This window comes from Castor canadensis, chromosome 17 (genome assembly GCF_047511655.1).
Source record: "Castor canadensis chromosome 17, mCasCan1.hap1v2, whole genome shotgun sequence".
Lineage (NCBI taxonomy): Eukaryota > Metazoa > Chordata > Mammalia > Rodentia > Castoridae > Castor > Castor canadensis.
Window position 1 is genome coordinate 61,003,304 of NC_133402.1, and position 18,020 is coordinate 61,021,323.

The following is an 18,020-nucleotide window of genomic DNA, read 5'->3' on the forward strand; positions in this document are numbered from 1 at the left end:
TACTGACACAAAGTCTTGTCCCACTTTATTCACTGCACTAAGTTAGACATTTGTTCAGTTAATATTGATTCCCACCTCCTTTGAGAAGCCCCTTGTCCTTGAGTTCAATGCAATTGCTTGGCCAATGGGACGCTGGAGTACATTAAGGAAAGAGAAGCTGAGAAGACAAGGCTGGGCATGATTTTCACCAAAAGTACCATAAGATAGTACAGCTCCTTCCAAAAGCATGTGAGATTCAGGCTTCATATCATCCATCAATGTAAGGCATTCTTAAATTTTTTATTAGCATACATGAACAGTACAAGGAGGTTTCATTATGATAGTTCCACAGATGTATATAGTGTACTCTGAACAAGTTCACCCCTCTATTATGTCTCTTAGCCTTCCCTCCTCCCTGCTTGTCAAAGACAGTTTGGTGGCTTTCATTATGCACTTTTTAAAGAATGCTTCAATAAGATTGCTAGGGAAAAGAAAGAAAAAAGATTTCTAGCCCAGATGCAAAACAAGTTATAGTCTCCAGGGAAACAAGACCATAATTGAGGTTGGGGGAAGAGGGGTTATTTGCTATTCCACAGAACTAGAAGTTAGCATGCAACTTGACAATGTCTGGGCTCTATTACATAGTGAACAGCAAGATCAAACACAGGTTCATTCTTACAGATAATTAATCTTCAGTTGAGGCTGATAACCAATAAAAGGACATCTGCCTACATCGTTGCCTTAAGTAATATTTCTACACAGATCTCTGAGAGCTATGCAATGGTCTAGCTGTTGCAAAGGAGAAGTCAGTGCCCTGAATTTGAGAACCTGGGAAGTTCCCAGGTACAACAGACCTGTTGACTGGTAATGTGGCCGCTCAGTGTAAGTGAACCCCATGCGTGTTGCACCCTGTTGCCTCAGTTGTTCCACTTGGTGGCAGAGGATGAATGGGTAGAAACCTTGCAGTGAAGGGAGGCACAGCTCTTTCTTCCAAAGAAATTAACTTGGGCTGAGAGCAATTATAGCATCCACAGCTCTGTTTGCATTCCCTGTACTAGAGGCCACCAAAGAGGTTTGAGTGCAGCCAAATGGGTTAAGATAGCAGCCAAGGGATTTTACTGGCTTTACTATGCCAAGCAGACGTCACTAAAGCAAATAATGCAATGCCCAAAAGCTTTCACAAAAATGCAAATGTTCACAAATATTTTTATTGCTCCTAATACTACAATATCTTCTTTAGATGTCTACAAATTCTTTTCTTCTAACATAATGTCCATAGAGGTGATTAATGGAGCTCACAAAAACTGACTGTCATACAGAGGCCAAGTTCTGTGCAACTGAATTATCTTGGTACTTGGATGTAAGACCCAGAACAGATGTAAGAGGTGCCAGACAGACTTCAGGAGACTTCTGTAGTCTCTTGGGGCTTTGAAAGAAGCTTTAAGTTTCTTCCACTCAACAGACATGGGACTTGAAGTTGATCAAATTTATTACAAAAGTAGGATGGTCAACATTTTGGGCTGTAGGCCATAGGATCTGCATGGCAACTGCTGGACTCTGGCATGAAAGTAGCAGCAGACAATATGTAAGCAAATGAGTGTGGCTGCTTTCCAGTCATTTACAAGAACAGGTGGTGAACTAAGTTTGGCTTGTGAGCCACAGTTTACCCATTCCTGCTTTAGACTATAACAAGTTCCCTACACCAGCATGACCAGCCTCCCTCCCTATTGCTGAATATCCCTGCTATGCCCTCTTCCCACCTCCCATAGGACTGATGGCTTTAAAGCTAAGTAACTATTGGTTTGTCTTGGCCAACATCTGCATGAGCTCCATCATTTACCTGTAATTAGCACAACAGTCCCCTCTGTCCAGTGCAGCTGAGGAGCTGCACACAATATCTCCTTCAAATGGGCAAGGGATGTGAGGATGCTGAGAGCCACGTGGTGCTCAGATCCTTGGCAGCACTGAGCTCCATCACTGGAAGGACAGCAAAACCACAGCTGATGGCTTTGAAGGTCACTGGCTCGGATGAAGGGGTGAGGAGGTCACATGAAGTGTATTGGGTGTTGTGGAGTTCACAGAGGAGTTTGGGGACTGAGACAGTCCTTGACCAGCCCTTAAACAAGGCAATATAGACGCAGACATGAAGGTGGAAATGGTCAGAGATGGTGTCTGAACAGTAGCAAGAAGCTGAACACCTGTAAAGTTGAGCTAGCCAGCATGGGCTGGGGCAAGACACGGCAGATGCAGCTGAATTCAGGCCAGGGCCTTTTTCTGCCTGAACTCCAGCACACAAGGAGCAGGAAAAGATCAGGCAAACATGTTAGAAGTTATCCTCCCAGTCCCTTAGGAAAACTTCTTCAGTAAAGTGTGTGAACTCACTCTCCTTGGGGGGAAAAAAAAGCATAAAGAAAAGAATTCTAAAACAAGGCCTTTGAATTGCTGAATCAAGCCCTTAGAAAAACTGCTAGAAAGTACACTGTACAGAAGGTCGTGCTTTTGGTTTGGTTTGGTTTGCTGCCTTTAGAAGTGGGGGTGGGGAAAATAGTTTCTTGAAGGAAAGGCTTTCAAACAACCCCAACTCTGCTCCAAAACTGGTCCAGTCAGCCCAGGAAATCTAATGGTGACCCAGTAGCTGTGACGAGAACTAACGTACTATTTGTTCGCTATTGCACCTTATCTGTAACATATGCCACCCACAGGAGAGAAACAGCAAAGCCCCCCACCACCCCTCAACCACCTCCCCCTCCCCACTACATGTCTGGCAGAGGTACACAATGATCCCATCCATCAGACAAAAAAGCTTTGTGGGTCAAGGTATGGAACCCCCACACGCATCATTTGTAAATGTTAAATAATATTCCAGTTAATAAATGTAGAAATAAACAAAAATAAATATTGGCACTCTCCACAACCACTACAGTAAAGTGAATGCAAAGTGTAAGAAGCAAAAATTGATGGCTCTGGAGATTGGGATTGGAATTCATATGGAAAATATATCCAGGCTACAGAATCAGCCAAGGCAATCACTTGCCATTGAGTATTCATGAGCTGAATGTGCATTTGGATATAAGCCATATGGCAAGAGTTTATTGGTGTCTTATTGCTTTGAGCTTCCTTCACCTGTGCCTCACATATCTGCAAGGGCTGAAAAAAGGTGGCCTTCTTCTTAGCACTCTGGTCCATGTCCCTCGAGCCAGGTAACATTTTTTTTAATCTCCTTTAGTTGTCGGAGTTTGGTCTTTCACCATTACATGACTCATTTCCTGTATTTTAAAACACAAATGGGACTTAGATCAAGACAAGATTGTAGAGATTCCAAGATGGCAGCTAGAGGGAGGAAGCAGAAAGCGAGCCTCCTATAGTGAAATCTTGGAGAGACGCTGGAGACACACTTTGCAGGCATAATCACTGAGAAGAGGCATAACTTTGACCCCTCCACACCTCCAGCCGGCGCAGAGAATCTCTGCTTCACATTAAACAGAGAAACCAGGAGGGCCCCAGGCCGCCAGTCACCAGCACCCAGACGACTTGGGAAGACACAGACCAGGTGAGCTTCATGGTATGCGGTACTCCCACAGACAAGCCTGGGCCAGAGCAGCATAGCCCTCTAGACAGACCAACCTCCACCCGGGGAAAAAAGAGAAACTGAGTAATAAGCAATAAGAGCAATAAAGACACGCTGGAAGAGGGTGGGGTGCACTGAGCACTGAAGATTGGGAGAAGGGAATCCTTCCAGGGACTGTAAATAAACAAGCCAGGCGGGCAGGAGAGGCTCTGGCAGGAGCAGCAGCACCGCCCAGTAATCAGGAGCAGGAAAGCTTGTGAAAGTGGTGGTGGGAGGAAAACTGCACAGGAGGGGGGGAAGACCCACCTCCTACATGAACTGTAAATAAACACGCAGGCCTGACAACGCAGGTGCAGTGTCACCTTTCCCAGTGTGCTTGGAAAGGGGAAAGCTTGTAGCAGAGGCTCATGCACAGGAGAAATCTGAACAAACAAAGCCTGCCGGGACAGGTGAGTGCTAAACTCACGCCTGAGATCTACATAAACAATGCCTCCAGCAACAGCAGGCTGACAGCAGCAGACAGGCAAGCCACAGCTGCAGATACCATTCTCAGAACTGTCTCCAGACTCTTTTTTTTTCTTTGTCTCCCTACCCTTGATGAGAAAACACCCTAATTACACCTGCAAGCTGAAAAACTTACTGAAACTGTATTGCATTTGAACTTGGGACACTTGGTGGGGTTTTTTTTGTGCGTGTGTGTGTGTAGTTTTGTTCTACTTTATTCGTCCCCTTTGATGAGACAACTACAGAATAACATCTGAGGCACCATCTCCAGGATTGGAGACTGAGACGGACACCCAAATTATTAAGACTGAAACTTCATTGCATTTGCACTTGGAGGTTTTTTTGGTTTTTTGGGTTTTTTTAATTTTCTATTTTTTCATTTTATTTTAATACATTTTTATATATAGATTTTTCTTTCATTTACTTATTTTTTACTTTTATTCTTATCTTTTTTTATTTTTGATTTTCAATCCTCTCTCTGTCTCTCTAATGTCTGTTCAGCTTACTGTCGATTAGTACACTAAAGCTCCCTGTTTATACCTTTGAAACTTTCTTGTCTGATACCTTGTTCTGTTTTCTCCTTTTTATCTGTGTATTTGTTTTCCCCCTTTCTTTTTGCAGACTGGTTAGCAGTCTGCAAAAAACTGAAACTAGATCCATGTATATCACCCTATACCAAGATTAACTCAAAATGGATCAAGGATCTCAATATCAGATCACAAACTCTAAAGTTGATACAGGAAAGAATAGGAAATACTCTGGAGTTAGTAGGTATAGGTAAGAACTTTCTCAACGAAACCCCAGCAGCACAGCAACTAAGAGATAGCATAGATAAATGGGACCTCATAAAACTAAAAAGCTTCTGTTCATCAAAAGAAATGGTCTCCAAACTGAAGAGAACACCCACAGAGTGGGAGAAAATATTTGCCAGCTATACACCAGTCAAAGGACTGATAACCAGAATATATAGGGAATTTAAAAAACTAAATTCTTCCAAAACCAATGAACCAATAAAGAAATGGGCAAGTGAACTAAACAGAACTTTCTCAAAAGAAGAAATTCAAATGGCCAAAAAACACATGAAAAAAGCTCACCATCTCTAGCAATAAAGGAAATGCAAATTGAAACCACACTAAGATTCCACCTCACCCCTGTTAGAATAGCCATCATCAGCAACACCACCAACAACAGGTGTTGGCGAGGATGTGGGGAAAAAGGAACCCTCTTACACTGTTGGTGGGAATGTAAACTAGTACAACCACTCTGGAAAAAAAAATTGGAGGCTACTTAAAAAGCTAGACATGGATCTACCATATGATCCAGCAATACCACTCTTGGGGATATACCCAAAAGACTGTGACACAGGTTACTCCAGAGGCACCTGCACACCCATGTTTATTGCAGCACTATTCACAATAGCCAAGTTATGGAAACAGCCAAGATGCCCCACCACTGACGAATGGATTAAGAAAATGTAGTATCTATACACAATGGAATTTTATGCAGCCATGAAGAAGAACAAAATGTTATCATTCGCTGGTAAATGGATGGAATTGGAGAACATCATTCTGAGTGAGGTTAGCCTGGCCCAAAAGACCAAAAATCGTATGCTCTCCCTCATATGTGGACATTAGATCAAGGGCAAACACAACAATGGGATTGGACTATGAGCACATGATAAAAGCGAGAGCACACAAGGGAGGGGTGAGGATAGGTAAGACACCTAAAAAACTAGCTAGCATTTGTTGCCCTCAACGCAGAGAAACTAAAGCAGATACCTTAAAGCAACTGAGGCCAATAGGAGAAGGGGACCAGGAACTAGAGAAAAGGTTAGATCAAAAAGAATTAACCTAGAAGGTAACACCCACGCACAGGAAATCAATGTGAGTCAATGCCCTGTATAGCTATCCTTATCTCAACCAGCAAAAACCCTTGTTCCTTCCTATTATTGCTTATACTCTCTCTACAACAAAATTAGAAATAAGGGCAAAATAGTTTCTGCTGGGTATTGAGGGGGTTGGGGGGAGAGGGAGGGGGCGGAGTGGGTGGTAAGGGAGGGGGTGGGGGCAGAGGGGAGAAATGACCAAAGCCTTGTATGCACATATGAATCATAAAATTAAAACAAAGACAAGATTGTAAGTACATCATTTGAAGGCTTATTTTCCTCCAGTCTGAACACAGTAATGACAGGTGAAAAGTGTAAGGAAATTGCTAGTACCATAACCAGGTTCAAAATGAAGCTCCCTGCGTGAGGATAGCAGTGGGAGAGAAGTCCCAGTGTGGAGCAGACACAGGAACTCTCGCCTTGCTAAGCTCTCAGACTGGGATGTCAGGAGCTTCGCACTTGTAGCATAGGTCGGAAGTGTGCTTGACGAACACTAGCATTTGTTGAACACCGTGTCTTCTAAAAAAAAGGAATTCTTTGTGGGAAAAGCTACCATTTTCTGCCTTGTGTCTTCCTTCTTCCCTGGGATATTATTGTGAAGTGACAGGGTGGCTGAAGCTCAAACAGCCTCTTGCAGCCATCTAGGAAAAAGAGTGACTGACAGTGTCCTGACAGTGCTGGACCCCTCAGTGAATCCTGAGCACTGGGCCTCTGCATCCTTACATAAATAATATGCTAGCTGGGTTTCCTCTTAGATGAAGGCAAATGCAACTGAGTCTCTCTCTCTCTCTCTCTCTCTCTCTCTCTCTCTCTCTCTCTCTCTCTCTCTCTCTCTCTCTATTTCTTTCCCCTTCCTCCCTCCCCCCATCCCAGGTATTGACAAGTATCTTAAATATCTTCTTAAGATAAGCCTACAAGCCAAAATTCCAAAACACAGGAGGAAATCAAATGTAATGAAAAGTAGAAAGCAAGACAAGCTAATAAATAACCAAACACAAATGCAGTCCAGATGAAAGCAAAATTATAAGTAGTCTGCAAAAGACTTTAAATAAATATGCCTAGGAACCTCAGTGAGGATGTCAATAAAAAAGCACAAAAATTAGGAGCCAAAATCCGGCAGAAATTAAAATAATAGTAAGCTACTGAAAAACTGATTAGAAATCTTGAAAATTAAATATATAATTAAAGAAATGAACTGAATGCGTGAAGTGTACTCATAAATTAAAACAGGATAAAATTTACCCAGAAGAAATCACACAGGATTGGAGTTATAAATCAAGTGGTAGAGTGTCTGCCTAGCAAGCACAAGACTGTAAATTCAATCCTCAGTACTACCAAAAAGAGGGGGGAGGGACGGGGGTGGGGGAGAGAGAAGAAGGAGGAAGAGGGAAGGAAGAGGGAAGGAAGGAAGGAAGGAAGGAAGGAAGGAAGGAAGGAAGGAAGGAAGGAAGGAAGGAAGGAAGGAAGGAAGGAAAGAAAGAATCCAGAGGATAGCCATAACAGAAATAAAAATAAGAGAAGCAGCAGTTAAGATATGTGGAAAATAATGAAGAAATATCAGAAGAGATGAAACTAGAACATTTTCCAGGATTCAAGGGAGATTCAAGGGACTGCATTCGTGTTTGGTTATTTATTAGCTTGTCTTGCTTTCTACCTTTCATTACCTCACATTAAAAGTTTGCTGTGAGCACACAAGATTAACATCAATTAATTCAAAATTCGATATGTTATAGTGAAAACAGATAAAGAGAAAAATCTTACGAGTAGCCAAACAAAAATAAGAAGTTTGCTAACCACATAGGTGTGCACTGCAACTGTCCTGGGCACTCCCTGCCCCCTTCCTGAGCAGTCCTCCTCATTGCTTATTGCAGCACACTGAGGCTGCTGACACCCTCTCAACACTGATTGCACCTGTAATTTTCAATTCCTGCCCCGCCCTACTCCCCACACTTTCCTCAACATTCAAAACCCATTCTTCTTCCCATCTCAAAGTTTATGTTCACAATCTCTTTTGCTCATCACCATCTCAGCATTCCTGCTCCAAAATTCAATCTTTCTTTTATTTATGTTTCTTTTATTTTTCCAAATAGGATTTGAGGTGCCTTTCAAATCTGTGTTCTACAGAAAAAAAAGAGATAAACTGATCGGCAATCGTTAGAATTCAGCATTATGGTAAGAATCCCCCAAACTACATGTTCACACCGTCTTCCACACTTCATCAAGGTCAGATGGTTTGATGGGAGATTCCAAGTGGCCAAAGTGAAAGGAGAAATACATTTAGTACATGTTTATAGTTTGCATTACATAGAAGTGTATCAGTTGGTAAGTAGAGGCATCATTTTTCCATATGGGAGTCAGAGAAATAGGGTCCATTTGTAGGCTCTCTTTGGCTTCTACCCTCAATACAATTTCTATGGCATCAAAGCAGGATGGGCACAGATTGAAAATCCAGTTTCCTTGGGAGCCTTTGATTTTTCAGACTGAAAAACAAGTATCATTCAACTACATGGCTTTTCTTCTCCATCTCAAAACCACCAAGGTAAATCATTGACCTAAATGTACATCGTTTATAGATAGTTATCAAAATCAATAGTTCTCCAAATTAATGTACATATTGGATGTACACTCTTCATATTAATGTAGCTGTGTATCTCATTTTTTCATTTGCATTTTTTCTATTTTATCTAACTTAAGCATTTTAAAGAGACTTTAGCCAATTCCTCTAAGAGCATATCAATTTGATTTGGCCAAAGATCTTAGAAACGTTAAAGAAAACAAGACATAAAAAATGCTTCAAAGAAGACAAGTCACAGAAAGGACCAAGACTGTCTAATTTTATGGTGTTATTCATAGATGTTTAAGCATACATGTAACTACATGAACCATGCATAAAAGGAACTTGATTAAATGTTTCCCAAACATGGCAGCAACTCTAAAAACTTACATGGCTTTTTTCACAAATCATTAAATTGAAACATTTCTAAACTCTTTAACAATAAAAAGCAAATTTGGATCAATCATGCTAGAAGAAAGACTAAATTACTAAATTTAATTTTCTCTATAAACAATGGCAATACAAAATTACTGACATATGAAAAAGCAATCAAAACAGCAGTCAAAAATGTAGTGAGAAAAGCAACACCAGGAATTTCTCCTGTTTATTAGATGAAGATGCTGAAGGCAACAAGAGGTGTTCCACATCCCCAGTGCCTAAGGACCTGGGCAAGGCTAGCAGCTGTAGCAACAGCTCTTCACTCCAGGCCCTCACCCTTGATCTCACAGACCATCAATGCTACACATGTGGACACACTTTAGATTCTGGGCACTCCGGGTAGGATCCTAACCCAGCACTGTAACTGGTTCTTCCACACCCCTGTGCCTCTCCAGGCAGCTACTTCTTAGTCTAAACTAACAAAGAAGAGTTTCTTTGGCTTATAATATGCAAATCAAGATTTTCTGTCCTTTTCCCCAGCATTATCAATACTCCTGTAGCCAGGCAAAGTCTTCATTAGCTGAATCTGAAGTTTTAGACATTGCTTTTTTCAGCATTTTTACCTTGATCCCTGAAGCCAGTATTGATTGACTAATGAACTTATTCCAAAGAGAAAATGATCACTATTGCAGTTTTTTTCCTTTGAAAGCTATTTTGTGAAGGCTGCAGAGCCTGGAAGAGAGGCTAATACACACATTTCTTCATTTCCTGTGAAATTTGCTGGGTTACATTTCAAACATAAATCCTATAAAATATAATCCCCAAATGTCAGGCAGCTGATCATACCTCAGGTCTGCAATTGCTGCAGATGCTAAAATAATCCCAGCCCATGTGGATGTGACCAGTATTGCAGTGTTAATGGCCATGGGACTGCCCCTTCATCCCTCCTGCCACCCCAGGCAACACAACACAGAGATAAGCATTGTCCTATTGAAGGCATTATCCCACTGTGCCAAGCTGTTGCATAAGAGGCCCAGAGCTGGTTCCTCCATGATGAGGCACAGTGCCAGGCAGAATCCCAAGTACCTGACTACAGGCCAGTGAATGTGCACAAAATACTTGAGGCTATTCCAGGTCAAGACTTGTGGGGAAGGACTACCCTTCTCATGCATTCCCCCAGTCCATCCTGAACAGCAAGTCATCTGCAAAAGTGGGACAACCTTAGGCCTGGTGTATTCTATAGTGATGAACATTCCCATAGCTGTTGAAAATACACTAATTTCAGACTATCAGCAAACATGGACTTAAGAGTGCTTCCCAGTGCCAACATGGTAGCTTTAATGACAAGCTCAGAGAAAGTAAGCAGTCACTTAGAATTTCTAGGACAGGCACAAACAAAGCCACTTATACAAAGTCTGGAATAAATACCTAATGTGTTAATATGTATATGTCATCATATGCCAACAAGCATCAAGAACTTTCAGAGAGTGGGGGGAAAGGGAGGGGGTGGGGGGAAGGGAAGAGAAATGACCCAAACATTGTATGCACATATGAATAAAATAAATTAAAAAAAAGAACTTTCAGAGAATCATGACCTCACCTAATAGACAAAATAAAAGCACCAGAAACAAATCATATAACAACTGATATGTTCAAACTCTAAGACAGAGAATTTAAAATGTCTATTTTAAGGAAACAACAAACTTTAAGAAAACAGAGTATAATTAAATACTTTAAGTACTTTATCAGAGAAACTTAACAGGGGAATTGAATTTTTTTTAATTGAACAGAAATAATTGAGCTGAAAAGTACACTAAGTCAATTGAGAAAGAAGAAAAAAGGTATGAATACTGTAGAAGGAAGAATCAATGAGCTCCAAGACAGGCTATTTGGAAATATAAGTTAGAGGTTGGGGAAGAGAATTAAGAACAAGAAGAATGAAGAAAGCTCGTGGAACTTTGCAAGAGTATTAAAAGGGAAAACATTCCAGTTTCAAAGTTCAAGAGGGACTGGAGAATGCCAAAGGAATAGAAATATTATACAAAGAAGTAATAACAGGAGAGGATCCAAGATGGCGGTTAGAGTAGAGAATCAGAATTCCTGAGCTCCATGACTCCAGAAACCACCTCGAGATGTGGGAGCTGCGCTTGGGTAATTATTGCTTCTGATTGCTTCTAGCCAAAATAATAACTGCCAACACATTAGGTGCACATAAAATTCAAGGACTGACCCGTAAAACAGCCTTTAATTGCATCTAATAGCAAGGAAAATCCCAGTATGGCACAGCCAACAGGGTGTGTCTGCCCTGAGAAAAAAGTCCCAAGCCATTTCTTCCTTTTTTTTTTTCTTCTTTCAGTAAGCAGAAGATACAGGATCAACCAGAATCAAACTCTGCAATATCCTTGACCCCTAACAGGTGGAAAGCCTCCCTATGCCCCACTGTGCTGAACCTAGTCCCAGGAAATATCTGCCTTGAGAAAAGTGGCACACCATTTTCCCCACAGCCAGTTTCACAGCTGCCTGCACAAACCCTGCAGACCCAAAAGGTAAGCAACACACACCACATGTAACCCCCCTCCTTACCCCCCAGGAACATAATACAGTGCAGCCTCTGGGAAGATTGAACATCCCCCTCAACAGAACTGAAAAGCATAAACAGCAAACTGCAATCCAGTGCTGACAACAGGAGTGGGGTGGAATACTGCACCTTCCCCAGACAATGGGGGCAGGGCAAGGAGCCTAACCCTCAGTGAATGAAAGTGGGAAAAGCAACAAAGGCTGAGAGCAGGGGGTGGGGCAACAAGCCAACCTCCCCAAATGGGGCTGTGGTGGATCACTGAGCTAGTCTCATGGTACTGGGGGCTGTACTCAAAACTGAATTACCCCACCTTGCTGGGGGAGGAGCTGACCAGACAGAGTCGCAGCTGTAGGGCAACACAACTGCCACCTGGCAAAAACAACAATAGACCTGACCACTTTGCACAAAATGGCAAGGGAGTTACCTCAGGTCCCAATTGCAACCTGCCCTATGGACAGATGGAACCAAATACTGCTCACAAAGCCAAGTCACTTGGTGAGACCACTTCAGGGCTCCTGCTTGCAATGAATGGCCCATAAGACCAAGGAAAGCAGAACAACAACAACCAAAAAAACCCTCCAGCCACCGGCGGCGTGAGCCCTCCTGCAACCCGCGCCAGGGCCCAGAGGCAGTGGCTCCTCGCCCGCACCCCGGCCTGGCCTGGTAGTCAGGGGCCCAAGAGCAGATCCCGAGGCCACCTTTGCTCAGCCTCCGACGAGGGCTGGCCCTTTGGAAGGCACCTTCAGCAGCAGGACCAGGCAGGCCACCATGACCGAGAACTCCACATCCACTCCTGCGGCCAAGCCCAAGTGGGCCAAGGCCTCCAAGAAGTCCACAGACCACCCCAAGTATTCAGACATGATCGTGGCGGCCATCCAGGCAGAGAAGAACCGTGCGGGCTCCCCGTGCCAGTCCATCCAGAAGTACATCAAAAGCCACTACAAGGTGGGTGAGAATGCCGACTCCCAGATCAAGTTGTCCATCAAGTGCCTGGTGACCACCAGTGTCCTCAAGCAAACCAAAGGGGTGGGGGCCTCGGGCTCCTTCCGGCTGGCCAAGAGCAACGAACCCAAGAGGTCAGTGGCCTTCAAGAAGACCAAGAAGGAAGTCAAGAAGGTGGCCAGTCCAAAGAAGGCAGCCAAATCCAAGAAGGCTGCCTCCAAAGCCCCAAGCAAGAAACCCAGAGCCACCCCAGTCAAGAAGGCTAAGAAGAAGATGGCTGCCATGCCCAAGAAAGCCAAAAAACCCAAGGTTGTTAAAGCCAAGCCCGTCAAGGCATCTAAAGCCAAGAAGGCCAAACCAGTGAAGCCCAAAGCCAAGTCCAGTGCCAAAAGGGCGGGCAAGAAGAAGTGACAATGAAGCCTTTCCCCTCTCTTCTATTTTCTGTAAATACTTTTCTCCTTTCTTCTCTCTTGATCCTCATCTGCAGCCCTTTGCCCATCCTGGTCTGACTTTATAAGGGACAGATTTGGATTCCTCAGAAATCATGGAATAATTCCTTTTTCCCTAACCAGTTGTGCAAGAACAGCAGCCACCGATCTCATCTGCACAAGGATGAGGATGCTCTTGGACTTCGTCTTCTTGATTTGCCATTCATCTTAGGGATTGGGATCTGGGTGGGCTCTGTTTTGTTGGGTGGCTTGTTTTCTGTGAAGGTAGATGGGGAGGAAATTGGGCAAAGCTGTACTTTCTGCTGACTGAGGGGCCCAGGAGCTAAGGATGGGAGGATCTTTAGGGCCTTCTTTAAGTTGGGCACCCGTGGAATTTCAGAGCCCTTCTTGGTGGGTGAGCAGTGGGGGTCTAGGCCTCCCTTCTCACTCTGTTGTTAGCCCTTTGACCCACTGTTGTTTTAGGGAGTGTTGGGGATCTGAGTGACAGCTGGATGGAGAAGCTGTAGCTTCTCCCAGTCAGTGGGAACTAGCCATTGGGGGGTGGGGAGGATCTTTGTGGTTTGGGCAGTCTCTTTATTAAATGGGAATGGAAATTTTAGGGGAAAGGTGAGGAGTCAGTGAAGTGCCTCAGTGTACCCTTTTAAACTTGGGTTTTTTAACACAATTGACAGATTGCGTCCAGGAGGACTTTTTCTTTCTCCTTGTTTTTTTTTTTTGCCTCCTGTTTTAAGATGCGGCTTTGCTCGGTTTGATCTGGTGCGGCTTCAGTCCCACACCAGCCTCTTAAAAGCCTCTCACCTCTTTCCTTGTGAGTCTTTCTAGGGGGTGTTGCAGTAAGACTCACTGCAGTTGCTCTGGGTTTGCTAAGTAGTGTAGAGAGCTAGGTCTGTATATGTATATATGCCTATCTAGGGCTAGTCCTTATGCCTCGCCAGGAGCTGGGAGAAAAAAAACTGTACAGTTGTCTTTCTCTTATTTTTAATAAATAGGAAAATCGTGCACTTGCACCTCCTCCTCCTTTTAAACAAGTGTTATTTGTGCCAGGAAAATTTTGCAGTCTTTGTAATTTTAAAACTTTAAAATAAAATTGAAAATGGAAAAAAAAAACCCTCCAGCCATCTCCACCCTAAGCTGTCCAACAAGATGGGCAGCACCCTTCCCCACAAAGCCCAGAAAACCAGTGCCCATACCAGGATTGACACCAAAGGAGTAAGTCCAGAACTTTACTGAGCAGACTGAAATTTTTGTTGTTGCTGTACCTGTTTCATTTCTGCATTATTAACTTTACCATCACTGTTTTCTTATCCCTATTCTAACCTCCTTCACCATCCCTCCTTTTCTTGTGTGACAATTCATTGTTCTTCATCCCAACTACTCTTTCTGCCCCTTCTCATCCACTCTCTCCCCCTTCCTGTCTTTACCTCCTCTTCCTATCCTTACCCAATCTGTCACCACACTACTCCCCCTCCTACACTCATCCTGCTGACTAGCCTGCTGTACCAAATGTATACACCCAGCTCCCTGCAATCCCTGACACAAGCACCCTCTACTACAACAGCAGAAATACACCCAAACACACACAAGGGCCACAAAACCCAGCAGCCCCAATACTTCTTCCCCCACTACTCACCCTTTCTGCCCTCCCTTTTGGTGACACCTTTGCCAATTACCCAAGTTTCTATCTTTAGCTAAATAATCATTAACCAACCCCAACTCCCACTGTTTGTAGATATTATCACCAAGGGGTTTCTATATAATATGTAAACAACTGATCTGGCATTGAACCTGTGAATTTGTTATTGCTAATTTACTCCTCCAGGCCAGGGACAGAAAAATCACATCAACATAGCTAACAACTAAGATAGTCACAGCACAAAATTAAATCAGGGGGAATAAAACAGGCAACTAGTCACTCAAGAACATAGTTGCACAGCACCAAGTGGAGCAATGGGGAGAAGACAAAGGGAAGGAAATTTCACTCCTCAAAAAAACCAATTCAATGGAAGACTTAGTGGGAAATGAAGAAAATGGATACCCAGTTCCTGAACCCAAAAAATGATAAATGTCTCTAATGAGCTCAGTGATGCCCACAAAAAAACCTCAAAGAGGAAATCTTAGAAGAAATCTCTGAGAAATTCATGGAGAAGATATTAGGCATGATTAACCAGAATGTACAAGATGCACTCAAGAAATTTCAAGACACCACAAATAAAGAACATGAGAGGACACAAAAACAAATAAAAGAACTCAGAGAAGACCTCAGCAAACACCAAAGTGAAACAAAGGACACAATAAAAAAAAGAGATATACAAATCAAAGATGATGAAGTAAAGAAATATAAAAGAAGAGTTGAACAAAGGTATGGAAAACCTCAGAAAAAAGAATCAAATAGAAACTCCTGGAAATAAAAGGTCTCTTTAGTCAAACAAAAAACACAGTGGAAGTTCACTCCAGCAAACTAGAACAAGTGGAAGACAGAATCCCAGATCTCAAAGATTAAATAGAAATTAAAGAAAAAAACAGAAGAAACCTTAGTCAAACAACTCAAGAGCTGTGAAAGGAATATTCAAGAACTCAGCAAGACTATTAAAAGATGAAACCTGAGAATCATGGGCACTGAAGAAGGAGAAGAGGTGCAAGCCAAAGGGATATGTAATATGTTCAATAAAATATTAATAGGAAATTTCTAAAAATAGAAACTTTGAGAAAGATTCACCCCTCCAGGTATAGGAAGCTTTCAGGACACCCAACCAGATGACCAAAATAGAAATTCTCCATGGCATATTATCATTAAAACAGCTAGCACAGAGAACTAAGAAAGAATATTAAAGGCCGTAAGAGAGAAAAAACAAAGTATAAAGGTAACAGCAGATTTATCAACAGAAACATTAAAAGCAAGAAGGCCATGGAGTGAGGTATTCCAGGCACTGAGTGAGAATAATTTCAGCCCTAGTATACATTACCCAGCAGAACTATCATTCAAAATTAATGGAACAATAAAAATCTTCCACAATTAACAGAAACTGAAACAATAAATGACCACCAAGCTACCACTACAGAAGATTCTACAAGGAATTCTGCACAAAGAAGATGAAAGAAACCAAAACCATGAAAATACAGGGAGTATTAAACTGCAGGAGAAGAAAAGACAAGTAATCAGAGAGTAGTATTGATTTGGCTGCACACACTCAAATCCTTAAACAACAAAAACAACTAAATGGCAGGATTCACAACATTCCTATCAATATTAACACTGAATGATTCAACTCTCCTATCAAAAGACACCATTTGGCAAACTGGATTAAAAAATGAAGATCCAAAAATCTGTTGTTTACAAGAGACCCATCTTATTGACAGAAAAAAAAAACAATGGTTTAGGGTGAAAGGCTGGAAGAAGATTCACCAAGCTAATGGTCCCCCAGAACAAGCAGGAGCAGCACTAATAATATCAGAAAAAATAGAATTTAAACTTCCATTGGTCAAACGAGACAAAGAAGGACCCTGCATACTAATAAAAGGTACAATACATCAAAAGGAAATAACAAGTATCAATCTATATGCACCCAATGTCAGTGCACCCAACTTCATCAAACATACAGTAAAGGACTTAAAAGTACATGTAGACCCCAACACAGTGGTAGTGGGCAACTTTAATACCCCTCTATCAGCAATAGATAGGTCATCCAGACAAAAAATCAACAAAGAAATCCTAGAATTAAATGAAACCATAGATCAAATGGACCTAACTGATGTCTACAGAACAGTTCATCCTGCAACAGCACAATATTCATTCTTCTCAGCAGCCCACAGAACTTTCTCCAAAATAGACCATAACTTAGGGCACAAAGCAAGCCTCAACAAATATAAGAAAATTGAAATAACCCCCTGCATACTATCTGATCACAATGTAATAAAACTAGAACTCAACAACAAAAGCAGCAGTATAAAATATGCAAATAATTAGAGGCTGAACAACACATTGTTCAACAATCAGTCACAGAAGAAATAAGGGAGGAAGTAAAAAAGTTACTGGAGGTTAATGAAAATGAAAACACAACCTATCAAAACCTGAGGGACACAGCAAAGATAGTCCTAAGAGGAAAGTTTGTAGCCATGTGTGCATATATTAAAAGGACGGAAATAAACGACTCAATGCTACATCTCAAACCCCAACTCAAGCAAGAACAAGCAAAACCCAAAACAAGCAGCAAGAGAGAAATAATAAAAATAAGGGCCAAAATTAAAGAAATAGAGACCAAAAAACCATACAAAGAATCAATGAAACAAAAACTGGTTCTTTGAAAAAATAAACAAGATTGACAGACCCCTGGCAAATCTGACTTAAATGAGGAGGGAAAAGACCCAAATCAGTAAAATCAGAAATGAAAAAGCGGAGATACCAACAAACACCACGGAAATCCAGAGAATCATCAGGACTATGTTGAGAACCTATATTCAAATAAATTTGAAAATCTTGAAGAAATGGGCAAATTTCTAGATACTTATGACCATCCACAACTGAACCAAGAGAATATTAACCACCTAAACAGATATATAATATGTAATGAAATTGAAGCAGTGATATTCTCCTAAAAAAGAAAAGATCAGAACCTGACAGATTTTCCACTGAATTCTACCAGACCTACAAAGAAGAACTAATACTAACATTCCTTAAATTTTTCCACTAACTATAAAGAGAAGGAACACTGCCTAACTCATTCTATGAAGCCAGTATTATACTCATCCCAAAACTGGACAAGGACACATCCAAAAAGGAGAACTACAGGCCAATCTCCTTAATGAACATTGATGCAAAAATCCTCAATAAAACAATGGCAAACTGAATTCAACAACATATCATAAAGACCATTCACCTGACCAAGTTGGCTTCATCCCAGGGATGCAAAGGTGGTCAACATAAGCAAATCAATAAATGTAATACAGCTCATTAATAGAAGCAAAGACAAAAACCACTTGATCATCTCAATAGATGCAGAAAAAACTTTGGTAAGATTCAACACCACTTCATGATAAAAGCTCTAAGAAAACTGGGAATAGAAAGAATGTACCTCAATATTATAAAGGTTATATATGACAAACCTATAACCAACATCATACTTCATGGGGAAAAACTGAAACCATTTCCCCTAAAGTCAGGAACTAAACAAGGTTGCCCACTTTCC

The 18,020-nt window shown here is 41.8% G+C and overlaps 1 protein-coding gene across 1 annotated transcript; it reads left to right on the forward strand.

Moving 5' to 3' along the window:
• The first annotated feature begins 11,511 nt into the window (after positions 1–11,511).
• On the forward strand, positions 11,512–13,720 carry LOC109689003 (histone H1.0-like). The gene has a single exon (XM_020167654.2). It carries the CDS (start codon positions 12,215–12,217, stop codon positions 12,797–12,799), a length of 585 nt encoding a protein of 194 aa, XP_020023243.2. The 5' UTR covers positions 11,512–12,214; the 3' UTR covers positions 12,800–13,720.
• The last annotated feature ends 4,300 nt before the right edge of the window (positions 13,721–18,020 follow it).